This window comes from Platichthys flesus, chromosome 8 (genome assembly GCF_949316205.1).
Source record: "Platichthys flesus chromosome 8, fPlaFle2.1, whole genome shotgun sequence".
Lineage (NCBI taxonomy): Eukaryota > Metazoa > Chordata > Actinopteri > Pleuronectiformes > Pleuronectidae > Platichthys > Platichthys flesus.
This window is the reverse complement of record NC_084952.1, coordinates 4,070,547-4,086,114: the sequence shown is the minus strand read 5'-3', so window position 1 is coordinate 4,086,114 and position 15,568 is coordinate 4,070,547. Positions and strand designations below refer to the sequence as shown.

The 15,568-nt window shown below is 43.9% G+C and overlaps 1 protein-coding gene across 2 annotated transcripts in view; it reads right to left on the bottom strand.

Moving 5' to 3' along the window:
- The window catches only part of fstl5 (follistatin-like 5), a 148,790-nt gene that overhangs the window by 47,794 nt on the left and 85,428 nt on the right, over positions 1–15,568 (bottom strand). For both annotated transcript variants that reach the window (XM_062393101.1, XM_062393102.1), the window contains exon 7: positions 5,470–5,636. In XM_062393101.1, coding sequence (XP_062249085.1) covers positions 5,470–5,636 — 167 coding nt within the window. The remainder of the gene's footprint in view (positions 1–5,469; positions 5,637–15,568) is intronic.

Below are 15,568 nucleotides of genomic sequence, written 5' to 3'. Positions count from 1 at the left end.
CGAACGTGCTGCAGCACTCATTAGACTTTTCTTCAGTCTCTGCTAACTTGATGAAGGCCAAGTGCCAGAACGTGTTCTTTCCTGATTGCAGCCGTGTCATTAAAAAAACATTCAGCTATCTCTCAGCCACGTGAACTTTCCCGTGATTCTGCCCCTTGCTCCTGGATTCTTCTCTCCGAGCACAGGGATCCGTACAGAATCTGATAAAGTCGTGTTTACCAGAGGAGGGTCACAGCAAGAAAAATGCCTTTTCTCATTAAATAGCTCTTAACATTTGGATCACATCTCCACTGGCTGTTTACATCGTGCCTTCTCCTTTAAAGTCTACAAACAACTAGGGGGGAGTCAGCCGTCGTGTTTACAGGCGTACAGTGTGTTTATCAGTCCTGATGTGCTCCGGTCTAACCCACGAGCCCGGCTCCGGGTCGGGGCTGAGTGAAGCGTCATAGCCTCACAACACGAGGGGGAAATCGATGATGCATTTTGGCCCCTTGGGCTGAGAGCATATTGTGTCACCTTCTTAAATGAAAAATGAATTGGGGGAGAAATTAAACTCTCCCCCAATTCATGGGTGGAACGAGCCTCGGCAGAGGCTGTCGACATGATGCCTCCACCTCAGCCCGGCTATCAGGGGCACCCGGCTCTCTGCAGACGAAGCAGGACCGGGCCGAGGCTGCTCGGACGCGGGGGAGACAAGGGCAGGTAGAGGTGGAGTTACAAATAGGCCATGGCCCTCAAGAAAGTATAATTAATAAAGCTGTCAGCGGGGGTCACCCCTGAAAGGACACGAAAGTGCCACCTCATTGGGTAACTAACCTCCAGTAGTGACACAGAGTTGTAGGAATCGCCTTTGAAGAAGTTTCCAGTCATTTCCCATGAGACATTGTGTGATACACAATATGTGGAGTGAAAATATCCTCCAGTGTAGAGCATGTGAGGAAAACATGTTTCCTATGAAAATGACTGTGGCTTGATTATTATACCTGTCCTGAGAGATCTAATCAAAGAGCTAAGTTTGTCTGTTCAAATAAGGTTGTAAGGTCATTTGTGTTTGTGAGGCTCAAAAGTTGTTGTCATTACCCAGTCTGAGCTCACAGATGTTCACAGATGTGTCCAATGACAATGTTTGACAACGGACTTTAATACCAGGTGTGAACAGGCTCATAAATAAAGATGATTCTCTTTGTGTCTAGTAATATTTCACCACACAATGATGCAGCCATTATAAAATCATGTCACAGCATCAGAACCCATTATCTGCATTTGTGTGTTTGTGATATGGATGAAAGCTTCATGCATCTGCTGCAGGCACCTCACTCGATGTAAGGGCTATTTGTGGATGGGATGAAAACGGAGTGAATGTATGTGAGTTTGTTGTTGAGACATTTACAAAATGATATATCAAACGTCATACCTGAGACGGGATCTGTTAGGGGGAGAACAGATGTCAAACATTTAGAGGTTTAGTTAAATATTAGGCATTAAACACAATTTTAAGACATTAAAACACAATATTTAGGCATTCAAACACATTAAGGCATTAGAAGCAGATTTTTCAGCACAGGGGTCAAACCATGAGGGTGTTATTGTCACAAATGAAATCCGATGTTAATAATTTACACCTTTTAGAGAAAAGCTTCTCATATTAGTTATTTCTGAGTTTCAGGCTGTGTTCTAACAAAAGAACGCATTTTAATCACATTCTTCAGAAAAGCGTGAAGGTCATTTAACACCATTTCCTGGTGATAATTACCAAGATAATAAGCTAATCACTTGATAATTAGGTTCATTATTATTCGCTGGCCTACGATAGACTAAAGTACAGTGTAGGTCTGATCTCAGAACAGTGGAGACATGCGCTTCTCGGCTCCCAGACCCTGTGATCAATTCAACAGTTAAACCGATCCTGACAGAAGTTGCAGATATAATAAAAACAGGCCAGTGTGATTCAGGCAGATTCATGTATTACCAGCCACATGAGCTTGATTTGTTTGTCCTCGTGAAACAGCACGGAGGAGAATTCATATTGATCAAAGATGAATGTGGGTATTAATAATAATCTCACACATTTAATGTTACACGTCTCCTCTGTGCAGGGATAACATGAAAACAACCAGCGCGGGCCACAGAGAGTTATGGGAGATGAAAACACACGTGTTCCAACGGACGAGAGAGGACGAAGGATTCAGATCAGATTTCACTGTTTCCTGCTTCATATCTATTCCTGTTGTAGCCGCTGACTTCAAAACACCTTCTCTATTTTTTAACAATTCCACATTTCCCGTCACAAATTATACATTTTAAAATGTGACCTCGCAAGTTCACTTTATGATACGACTTTAATAAGTAGAACTTCAGCAGGTTTTTCATTTTTACCCATAATGCACTTTTCCCATTGTTGGGATGTCCAAACTTTCTGAGAATTACAAAATATCAAATGCACTTTTCGTCTTCCAAACTCTATCCTGCACCACTGAGTCATCATCCCAAGACGATACACACACACACACACACACACACACACACACACACACACACACACAGCTCTTGACTGTGTCTTCTGCTCGGCCACTCGGGGAGGATTGAAATACTGACAGCCTTGGATGATGATAATGATGATGCAACAGCCTGCAACTGTCAACTCCATGGAATTACAGTAAGCTGCTTTGTCAAAATTTAGAGGGGCTCCACTGAACTCCGGGATTCGAGCACATCGACGGGATTAATGTGCAAGTCGGAATGTCGACGAAAACAAAATTCTAAAACAGCCGCCTTCTAAATTGGGAGGGCCTGCGAGAGTGGACTGTGGAAACCTCCCATGTGTACTCACAGGAATATGAGTCTAATTAAGGCTGGCGGTGGATGCTCACAAATATTAACAGCCAGCAATTATGAAGAAATTGTCTGCAAGGCAATTTAGAACGGGCCTGTGGATGCCAGGTGCAGGCGGAAATCATTCTCCTCTCTGGAAGCAACAACAATGATGGACTGGAAGTCTCACAGCCAAATATAAATCTGGATTAAGCCGGCGCTGGGAAGTGCCGCTCGCGCTCCAGCGCTGGTTTTCTGTCGGTGATGTGTGGTTGTTCACAGTTTCCTGACGAGCCACGGCGGGCTGCCGGTGTTTGTGCTGATTCACTTGCTGCTGGTGTTCGGTGTTAGTGCAGCTGCTCCGAGCGTAATCTCCGCTCTGGCAGAGGTTGTCAACTCGAGCTTTGTGAGGCACAAACAACACACACACACACAAAAAAATCCAATCTGACAATTGCAGACCGACAGGGTCAAAGTACAGCGAGTCCTCTCAGGATGAAGAGACAGTCCAGCTGGTAGTTTGACTCACTCTGGCTTCATGAGGCTGCACTGGCATCAAGCTGGGAGGGGGGGGGTTGTCTTACCGAAGTGGTTGAGAGTTAATTAAAATAATTAAATACTGTTGTTTCCTTCCTTTTCTAAATTCTGCTTCAATCTGCCGAGGAGATTATGTTTTCACTCCTGTTGGTTTGTTTGTTAGAAAGATAACGCACAAAATACTATTATCAAGAAACTTGGTGGGACGATATGGAAACAGTCCTAACTGGTTAAGAACTGCTGCAGATCCAGGATTCTTCTTCATTAGGGCGATTTTTGTACATTCTTTTGGAAATAATTTTAGGATCTTTATGAAAAAATCTACAATAAGTGAAATTTGGGTTGCATCCATGAGCTGATCTGTGTTCAGTGCATTATGTTATCATTATATTATATGAATCGGTCAGTCTCCGTGGAGGAATGGTCCCTCCGAGGGTGAGACAAGAAAGTTTGAGTTTCCACGGACTGAAATTAAAGTTGGATTCTTTCTCCAGGAGCGCGACGGTTGCAAACCCCCGAAAGGCCAAAGTGTGATTGTTACCCAACACGACGTGTCTCTTCTCCACCGTCTCAGTAATGAGGTAAAAAAAAAATGAAGACCCAAAGTTAAAAGGTGACGAAGAAAAATCTAAACTTCTGATGCCAAGGATGAAAGGTCAAATTCTTCACCTATATGAGGCCATTATCTCTCGATCAACCTTAGAAGAAGTTTTTTTTTTTTGGGGGGGGGGGGGGGGGGGGGGATACCGAGTGAGATCAGATATTGTTTACGATGGGAAGCTGACGGCGGCGTGTGAAGCTCCGGCCGACCACCTGCAGCCGGGACCCTGAACTCAGATATGTGTCCTCGGGCAATGTGAGGAGATGAAACAAAAACCAGTTCCTCTGCCGAGAGAAAAAAGAGGAAAGAAGTAAAACACTTCTCAGAGAAAGTCTATGTGAATGATAGATCAAAGCCCCGCGCTGACCTCACAGGACCTCACACAGGTATCTGTCCTCCGGTAAATCCTCCAAAAGATAGTTTGTGTTGTTCAGGAAATAATCCGACTCGACCTGTCTTTGTTATAAAACCCGGTTCTTGCATTCAATCTTATTTCATGAATAAAGAATCAGCCATGAAACGTCAAACGATTGGAAAAAGCCTGTTAGTCTGGTGTGCACTGGTCTAAGAAGTCACCTCTGAGTTTCTTTATGTGGAATCACACGTCACCAGCAACCGGAACCAGGGCGCCGGTTTAGAGCGGGTTGATGGTGCCAAGGCTGACTGGCGACAGCTGGGCGCCTCTTACTCATTTTAAGGGTCATCAACATTTAATGTTACATTAGCGGCTTCGATGGGTCCTCCCTTTATCTACTGCGACAGTGTTGACTTAATAATGCACAGCAGTATCACACTGATCTCGGGCCAGCCCTGACAAGGAGACGAGGAGAGGCAGGAGGAGGCTGAAGGAAGGAGCTCCGGCTTCTCTGCTCTTCTGCTCCTTGCCAACAGAGGTATCCTCCTCGCTCCTTTTGATGTGGATGAAAGTGACACGGAGCACTGGAGCCGCGAATGTAGATTAACACACACACACACACAATCACACACACACACACATACGCATACACAAACACACACAGTCTTTGTGTAAAAGTAGGTCCTTCCTCTAGGGCTGAACCCCTTTGGTCCCGTCCCCCCCCCCGTCCCCCCCTCCCACCTCCCCTTTATCTTTTCTTTATTTTTTCGGAAATCCCCGTCCCTCCCGGCGAGCCTCCAAACACAGACACCAAGAATACAAACTGACATCCTGGATTACCGTCACGCCCGACAATTCAAAAGCCGGCATCGACAGTCAGATAAAAATGTGCCGGCAAAACCTGAGCCTCTGCCAAATGAAATAAATCTGGAATATGATGAGAGGGAAATACGGCAATGAAATGATCTGATAAATTTACAGCTCGCGTTTAAAAGAAAGAAAAGGTGCTCTACGACGTGAGCCTTCGTTAATTAGACGTGTTCACGGCATCGTGGTATTAACTCAACGGTAAATCCCATTATCTATTAACATCTCTCTGATGATTCACCCATGAGCATGGAAGTCGACCTGTTTAAATGATAACTGCTTGTCGGGTCGTTCTTACGTTGATGTCCTCCAGGTTCAAGGAGTTCAGGTATTGATCGTTTCTCTTCCACAGGATCGGAGGCCGCCGCTCCCCGGTGATGGCACAGGTCAACACGGCGCTCTGGCCGACCGCCACCGTGGTGACGCTCACCTTCTGGTCCTCCGGCAGGTCGAGCAGGTACACATCTGTAGACGAGAGGGAAAGAAACATGGACGTGAGAAGGAAGAAGTCTCCAGAAAAGTCATGTTTTTTGGAACTCGTATGTCCGTCTGTATTTAACATGTGGAAATTTGACGGACTCCTTTCTCATGTGTTCTTAATTCACCGAGCTTCTCATTGAGGTACTTCAGAATTAAAAAATAAACATATTTCTTGTTAATGTTGCTTGAGAACCAGAAAACAAAAACACAAGAGCGTCTCAATGGGCTGATGGTGAGCTGCAGACGTTTGTTTAGTTAAAGATGCACTGAGGCGGCACGATTATTGCAATTTTCAAAGTAATTGGGGGGGAATTAAGTTTAATGTTGTGTAAATACTTTGCATAATTTATGTGATGATAATATAAAGGAAGTTCTGCTTTCTCCCGGAGGATCCTCGTTTCTGTACCTCCTTTTTTTTTTTTTTTTTAAGCGAACAAAACAAAACAGGCGCTTTCGGGAGGCGGGGGGGCTGCTGGTCTGCTGACTGCTGGAATCCCATCTGAAGCGCGCTGCTCTGTAACCAGGAGTGTGAATACTTTGAACATGATCAGTGCTCTGAGAGTTTAAAACAAGCTCCGCTCTCCTCGCTGCTGCAGACGCCCAGGAGTGCATCCCCCTTCTGATGAAACTAACATGAAAATAAAATAAAAGAACCTGAGCTGCCAGGAGAGGTTCCCCGTGGAAGCACAGCCCGAGACCTCGATCAGAGCCGGTGCTTTGCTCTCCTCCATATTCCTGCAGCACCTCAACATCCTTACAAGCGAGTTCCATGCCCACGAAGAGATGAGGTCTGTGATCCATTAGTGTTTTAATAATCCCGAGAGCAAATACTGCCACAGAGAGAAGCCAGGGGCCGGGTGACGAGGGGTCAGCGGGGCCACGGTTGGTTAGCGTCTTTTGTGCGTCCAGTGTTTTGATGAGACAACCGGCCCAATGTACAACTCGTCCTGTTTCTCCGCCGGCGTTGTGTACCGTGGCCTGTGAGAGAATGCTTTTTAATCTTTCTCTCGGGTAATGAGCAGCGGAGCAAAAGGAAACAGAGACTCAATTTGTTCTGCTCCTGAGGGCATGAAATACAAAACGTAATGACAGAGCGGGTCCAGCAGACAGTGTTCGCTCGCCACAGCCCAGAGAATGAGGATGAGAGCACCTTCAATTACAGCGTGACTCCGGTGGCCCCGTGCCGATGGCCCTGTGAACGCTGCCTTCACCGGCCCGCTCATCTGCTTTGTTTGCTCCACTTGTTGCGACTCTGAACTGTGAACCGGGCCCAGCCATCAGAGGTCCAGGCCGATCACACACGCGGCGCTGTGGGACGACTCATGCTTTCATTTTTTCCAGTGGGAAGCTCCGAGTTAAGACTTCTAATCTCCCGTTTGGCCCGAGGCGGCCCTGCTTAAGCCCGGGCAAATCACTGCCAGGATTACATCAAAATTAGAGGATTAATTTCAGCCGTTTCTTCATGAGTGGAGTATAACTCAAAGTTTAGGTGATTATACTGGAGGCGGAGAGACGTTCGAACTCTCGGGTAGTTTTTAATTTTCACATTTCCGATTTTTCTCGCTGTTCAATTTGCTGCATTAAAAGTTTTGGGTGCACGAGGTCCTTAAAGGTTCCGTGTGTAGGATTTAGTTTCATCTAAATTGTTTAAGTTTTGTTTACTTTATCCTAGAATGGGCCTTTTATATGTAAACACTCTATATTCAAATTATTTATAGGGAGGAGTGTTTCCTTTCTACAGAGGTTGCAATGTTTTTTACAGTAGCCCAGACTGGACAAACTTTTCCACAGATTCTCTCTCATGCTTGGAAGAGGAGGGTGAGGTGAGGGGAACTCAGCTGCAATATGCAACCTCACCACTAGATGTCACTAAATTCTACACACTGAACCTTTAAAGAAGAAGAAACGTATCTTTTTCGTATAAATCTGTAATTTATATTAAAAGATATTTCAACCATTGTTTATAAATCAACTGCTTCACTACAGTTTGAGAGAACAACAGAAACGTCTTCCATCGTAAACATAATTCAATACAACAGAACTAATGTTTCCGGCAAGTTGAGCCAAACGTTCTGTGACAAACACCAAACGTCACCGGCTCCATGAAACCAGTGACTGTTGCCCGGCTGTTGCATCACATTGTGTGATCATATACAGGTGTTCTTGTTGCAATGTCCACTTGTCCATGTGTGTTGAAATATCAAGTTGCAGTGAATCGTAAACTTATTCTACACTTGAGAATTGATTTAAAACATTAGTTTTTGTTGGGTTTGTATGATGCACAATTATTGATTCATTAGCTATAAAACATTTCTGTGCATTTCTCTATAATATTATATGATCTCCACTTCAGTATGTCCAGTGTTTTGATTTTGTGAGTGTTGGGATTTGGTGCTTTATAGACACAAGTCATTGAATGGAAAAATAAATTCAGTTCATTTGTTTCTTTGCACATTATCCATGGTGTAGAATAACATGTAACCGAACTGTGCAGTGTATTTTTTTTCTCGCCTGGTCACACTTGGAGTCGCAGTGTTACAGACCACAGTTATTTCTCCTTCACTATAAGAGCTGTGTGCATGTGATAGAGACAGAGCAGCAGGACTCGGCAGGAGTGATACGAGACACATCACGGACACAAAGAAGAGAAACGACTGAAGGGAAATGAAGTGTTCCGGTTTCACACGGCCTCATAAGAAGCTCACTGAGGAACTTCTGTCCAAGTTCGGCAGAAAGTTCAGAAAACTCTCGACCATAAGAGAATTGTTTCAGGGCTCACAGACACGCTGCCGGCTCGAGCTGTGATTTGAGAAAAGAAACAAACACGGTCACCGCTGGTTTCTGACGGGACGGAGCCAATTGATTAATGAGTTTATTTCCAGCAAAAGGGGAACTACACAGGATCGGTTGTTTGGGTTTGTCCGGTATAACCAGACAGTGGGATAATAAATGGTCCATTACAGCTTTCAGTGTTTCTTTTATGAACCCAGTGATGGACTGAAATGCATCCAGGGGATAAGCATTATACATAAAGGATGCATAATAACAGGATCTTGAATTGAATGTTTGAGCAGATCAGAATTAGTCAAGAAGAGTCAGGTGAAGATGAAATGATTTAGAGTTTGGATTAAAATATCTCCTTTTTTTTTTAACGCTGCTCGTTGTGTCCGGTAAAACATCGGGTTCGGCTCAGGTTCATATATGAAAAATTGAGTTTCTGTCGGGTTCGGGTCAGACTCGGCTGATCGTGCTCGGTCGGGCTCAAACTGAAAACTCCAGTGTGCAGAGGTCTTGGTGTCGGTGTCACTGTCTCTTTGTTTTTATTTATTTTCTCGCACCGGAGGACACAGTTCGATCTCACATGAGACATTAGCCGCAAGTTACTGGATTTCATTTAAAAAGAGCCAAAACAAACAAAAGCAAGAAATGAAATCCTGAACCCAAACTAGAATAATGCAAAAATAAAAACAACACACAGTCCATCAGTCATGCATCCTCCTCCTCCCCCGACACTAATAACAGTAAAACGTGCAGATCTACTTTCCCGGCAGCCACTTGGCGCTCGGCATGCTGGTGGTGGGCGGATACGCTGACAGAAATCTTCTTCAATAATGTCCTGCCTAACCATTCAATTACAGCCCCCTTGTATCTTAATGCTTTTGGAATTCGCTGCGAGCGACAAACTCGATTTACCGCTGATCCCCACGGGATAGAAACGTGTGAAGTTATAAGGAGAATTTTACAGAAGAAAGTGGGCGACAGACGGTTTAGATGTTGGATGGAGGGGGGGGGGGGGGGGGGGGGGGGGGGGCAGGACGGAAGGGATGGGGCGGAATCCGACCGAAATGAGAAACTCCTCCGAGAGACAGGAGTCTGAGCAGTTTGGAGGCGACTCAAACACTTGGAGTCCGGCACCTCTTCTGCGAGAGATTTATCAGAGGAGGAAGTGGCCTTGGCTCCTCTTTTTGGTCTGATTTGAGGCCTGAGGGACTCTGCCTCCTGGGCAGGATCAACCTTCACTGCCCAGCCCGTAATTAGTGATTAACGGTGAAGTCCCGGCTTTTGATTTACTCTGCTCTTCTCCCAGACTGGGATGTTGACCAGTGACACGGCAAGAGCTAAATCACCGATTGCACTGGAGGCAACAAGCTTGTCAGGGAAAATAGCCTGGGCCTGCAGGACGTGGCGAGGGGCCGGCTGCATGAAGACAAATTGCACCCCCCCAGCCCTCCATCCCCTATCATGCTCTGTCGCTCTCTTTCTCAAACACAGCCTCACTTGCTCTGTCTCTCTTCACCAAGTCTTTCATTCCTCCAGCACACTCCCCCCTCTCTCCATCTCCGTGATGTTCAGTGTGACTAAGGCTGAACGGTTGTGTAGCCCCCAATTGCTTTGGCTTTGACACTCTGTGGTGAAGATAAAAGTGCTCTCCGTGATGCAGAGTATTCATAGCCCGTACACAAAGACACGATAGGGAGAAAAACAGCAAACACATCCATGTGAACACTCTGATCTTGGCTCAGTTGATTTGTGCAAACTCTCTCCCGACCAAAGAAGTGTTGTCTTTTTTTGATTCTGCAAATGAGTGACTGTGGACCTCAACGTCTGAAGGAGACAGAAAATAGTCTTGACTCTGAAGCTCACACGCTCCGTCTACTTTCTTGAGAGAAAACACTTATGTCTGTTTTTAACGTTGAACTTCTGCCACGCACACACACACACACACACACACAGTCTGGGTTTATTTTAGTTTTTTAATTGTTCTCTCGTTGCACATGGAGCCACTCTAAAAACATCATCACCATCAAGCCTTCGCACCACTGCAGGTTGCATTTCCTCTTCGCTATTACACTTTGCAGATTCAACCTGGTTAAGAGGAGCGGTTTCATATAGTTTATATAACCTGAGGGTGATGTTAATCCAAGGAGACACACGTGAGAGAATGTTCAGCTTTATCATTATTATTGCTTTGTGCGCAGGGAAATGAGAAAAGTACATTGCACCCTGTATATTTAGCTCATATGATAAAGCAAACAAACATCCAATCTTCCAAAACAATCAATTTTATAAAATATATATATGTACAAATCAAGATGTCATTACCTGAAGAGAAGTTATTTATTATAGCTAAGGCCCAGATATGAAACTTTCACAGACGTATCAGTGAACTTTGTTTTGTCGAAGTTCTTTATACTTTGTTGTATATGTGGGTTTTTTGTTTAGTTTATAGATACTTAATATATGGTTTGTGGTTCAAAATATCTTGGGAATCACTTGTATTGAAAAATATATATATTTTTGGCCTTTTTACAATACATTAAATCTTTTAAATGCACTGTAACGTAAACAAATATTATTTCTCAGTATGTGTTTTTTTCAATATTCACTATAACAGGGTGTATCACATTATTATATCATTTTGGAAGTTCTTATATATCTATATTGATTTGGACTGATTAAATCTTTTGTCATTGAATTTGTCCAAGATGATCTTTAGAAGACCATTTTTGTTTTTATAATCAAAACAGCACTTTTCTTGTATGTGACATGTTTCATAGCTTGTGAAGAAACCAAAGCGTAAACAAGACGGTTAGAAGAGTGTAAACATCTGAGGTTTGTTATCTCGACATCACAGCCGTGTGATGAAGATCCTCTGAGCGTCTTCCAAGGTAACGACTTCAGTCAACATCGTGTGAGTCGTCCTCCACGTCTGCCCGAGAGGATTCATCCATGTTCATATGTTTGTGTTTGTTGGTTTGTTTGGAAAACAACTGTGCAGCTCAACTTTTACAAGGTTGCAGAATTTTTTAATTTGAATCTGAGAATTTCCACTTTATATTAAAAATAAAAGATTATTTGAAATGATCCAAATATAATCAAATTCTCAAAGCAAGAAATAATTGTTGTTTTTTGCTGCATTATTGCTTTAAGAAGCTTTTAAATAATGCAATGCTTTTTTTTAGGTAATGATAATTACTACCTTCTTCTTCAATCCTACTACAAACACTTCAAAACTCCACTTACTGCAATATACCAAAGAGCACTGAAGCTGCAGCATCTACTCTGCTGAGGCTGTCGTGTTGAATGAAGCCTTCATGACTCTGAGACACATCACATTCAATCTGGTTGAAAGAGGCCAGTATATTTAGCACCTGCATCAACCAAGCATCACCTGGTGGAGATGCAGAAAGCCTCCAATCACCTGCCTGCGTGTTCTACTGGGTTTAAACCTGCACTCGCCTCACATCCCACTTAAGAAGCTGCACAACTACAAACGGTGCATGACAAACACCTTGCGCTGGTTGACAGGGGATGTTAAACGTTGAGAGAAGAGGAGCGATGTGTTTATACTGCACTGCTAAACAGTCCTGACAGCCAGAGAAGCCCCATTGAACCTCTCCCAGCAAGAGGGCATCAGATGATTCGAGGGAAGGCTTCACCGAACTTAGAATTCAAACCAGAGCTGAAGTGTTCATTTGTTGAATCCAGAAAAGTGTTTGACCTCCAGTTGTGTAACTGTCCTCAGAAACCAACTGCACTGGCGGCAGCAAGGTAGTCACTGGGCTTGTGGGCCGAGTAGCACAAGTATTTTATTCATTTTACTGTATTTACTTGGCATCATGTTTGCATAGGGAAATAGTGACACTAAAGATCTTCTTCTCAAAGATAGGTCCAACATCTGTCTGCCTGAGATGCTAAAAACTTGTCTATGTGTGTTTGTGTCTATGTGTGTTTGTGTATGTGTGTGTGTGTGGTGACTAGTGAACCCAATGTTTCTACTGCTTCTACTTTGCTTTTAGACATTTGTTTGAAGTACGTGATATAAGGTGAAGGTTACATCAATAATCCATAATTTAGATTTTTGAATTGTAAGGCATTCAGGTTATACAACACAAATATTCATCTTGTTTCAACAAAAACTTTTTATGAATGAATATATATAACACGTACTGTTGAAAAATATAATGCCCTCCCTTTATAATTAATCCAATTGGATAGGAAAGAACAATAATCTGTTCAGAACCACCACATTGGCCTGTGCACTCTGGGTTTAGGATCACTTCAAATAAAAAAAAAAAAGAAAAGCTAATTCAAGTTCTTTTAAATCGCTCTAATACATTCCAGAGATAGAAAAGCCTCATATTGGAAACTGAGGCATGAATTATGAAACCATTCTAAGAGCACTTGTGGCAGCATGTGAATAGAATCGTCAGCAGGGGTTAGGACTGGTAAACGCCTGAGTATCCATTAATTGTCGCTGTTCCACGACACTGGAATATCACTTAGTCGAGCGAACCTTCCTGGATGTTTGTTTAGATGTTGAACTGCAAGAGGAGAGTGTTCCTGAACTCATATTCAAAAGCCAGGCACAAGTTCTGCTAATGTGAGGATTACGTCAGACTAAAATGGGCAAAATTATGAAGCAAAATATAATTAAAACGAAATAATTAGATGAAACCACAGGAGCAGGACGGAGCCATGTTGTGTTTTTCTGTTGTTTTATTACGTCTAAGGTGTGGGTCACCATTGACTTGTTTTTTGGACTCAAACACTTCTCACACATGACATAGTGTTGAGTAGATAATGAGTTCATTTTCATTTTTACGGTGAACTATCCCGTTAAGTCACAAACGCCGTTGTCACTTGCCCGAGGCCCTGGTCCTAAATCTCCTGTCTTTGGTCTCTTTTCATTCCCCGAATCCAACTCCGCCAATACTGTGTTGCCAGAGATACATTCTGTTTACAGAGTAAATGGCAAATCAGTGCTGATGCGAACATAACACTCAGTTACAGATGTTGCCCTTGATAAAAAACCCAGTCAACTCTCACCTTGAACTCAAGAAATCTATGGCGGCCCACTTTAAAATAACAACCTGATGGATCTTACTACAGCCCATCGTGGTTTTCCATCGGTCCCTCCTCGCCTCAGCAGAAATCAAAGAGCTGTATCTCCTATAGCCGTGTGTTCTGTCAGGAGGTGTCAGGGTTCAGATCGATATCTGGGCTCCACAGAGCAACGAGCAGGGGCGAGCTGGATCCTGAAGTTCAGCACCCACACAGTTTATACTCCACTTGATAGAAAAGTACAATTAAGGTCATTACTGGGAATCAGCTGAATAAATAATGTGTCCTGAATAAATCAAGTTTACAAGGAAGAAACAGTGGAGAGAAGCTGAGAGGAGGGAAACTGATGTATATAAAAGAGGGACCACATCTTTTACTTTTGATTTAAAAGTTGCCATAATAATGAATGAGCCCTTTGCAGTGTGATGTGGAGTAGGGTTTAGTTGGGGACGTGGTTAAATGCCAGATCAACCCGGCGGGAGCCTTCAGACAGATTCTCCCGGAGCACTCGCCCATTCATTTCCATCGATGTCTGTGAATCAGCATCTCCGAGCGCTGGAGAATGTGTTTAGCAGCTGCACCCAAACTAATAACATTTAAACTGTGTGGTGCACAAGCACAGACGCCTGGGATTGCACAGCCGAGCTGAAAGGGCTCAAACAGCACTTTGGCACAGGTCACTGTCTGTTAGAGGCTTTTTCAAAACGCAACCCAACCTGACTAATGTTAATCTACCTAATAGGCCATGTGCATTGCTTACACTGTCTGGGTGTGATAGCAGATATCAAATATACCCAGCGGTAAGTCAAACATCAGGTGCACTACGATCCAGAAGTATTTTTTTTACCCTCACGTTGAGATATTACTTGCAGCAAACCGCGAGCATGACCTTTCCTGAGTTTATTCGGCGGTGATCACCGATGCACAGAAGAGCTTTCAGCTATCTGGTGTTTTAGCAGAGTGTGCAGCTCTAGAGAGAGTAGTGGACGCAGAATTGTATTTATAGAGGCAAAAATCTGTACAACACAACGTAGCCTGTAATCACTCAAATGCAATAACTGTAGTTCAGCTTCCAATGAGTGACTGGGGCACAGGATGAGCTTGAAGAACTGAGCGATACTCATAGTGGTGTTTTCAGGTAGAGGCTGAACATAAAGATTTCTTTCTTATGAACAATATTCAAGGTCGCTGCCGTGCAAGTTTATACAATAACATTCTACCTTTACCAATTTGTCCGTCCCTGTCTCTTGTCTCGGTCGTGCAAATGAAAGATGTCAGGCTCTGCCAGTCAGTGTATCAGTGTGTCGTGACACTCCCACTAAAAAGTTAAAAAGTTGATGATGAGCCATCACGGCGTGATGGATGGCGCCTTATCTGTGTACCCATGATGCACCGGGCCATCACTCACCAAATTATTCAACGATGACAAGGGGCTGACTCTCAGTGGCGTGGCACACATCATTCATATCTGTAACATCATCTAATTAAAAGACATCACTTGTGCCAGACAGTTTCCTACAGCAAGCTGAGGCAAATTGATTCTCAACACAACCCCCCCCCCCCCCTTCCAGTCCCTTCTAATGCAGGAATGAATAATGCATTGACATTAACGTCTTATCTTTTGTCCTGATAAACACAGTTGCCACACTTTGAGGCGTGCAGCAGCGGGCCCTTATTAGCGGAGCCGTCAGACAGGTGCGGTTTTCACGGGGGGGGGGGGGGGGGGGGCAGGTGGCGTTTACTGCCGTTTGTTTTCCAAGCTGCGTCATGATTCTGGACACACAGCATCAACGGTTTTACTTTATGATGGCGCTCGTTTTTTTACAACAGCTGTTTAAGTAATTTGCATCGATTTTTTTTTTATGGCTGCCACTCACAGATTATGTCAGCAATGAAGTGAGAAACTATAACTTGTCAATGCGTGTTAGCCTCAGGCGCCGTGACCGTGGGCTGTAGGAACAGACACTTCCACGCTGTCGGCCATGTTGCTGCACGGCATCGCTTGTCTCCGGGCTACAGCTGCTGCTGCAAGCCAATGTAAGACATGTTCAGAGCCATGACTCAGGCCATTA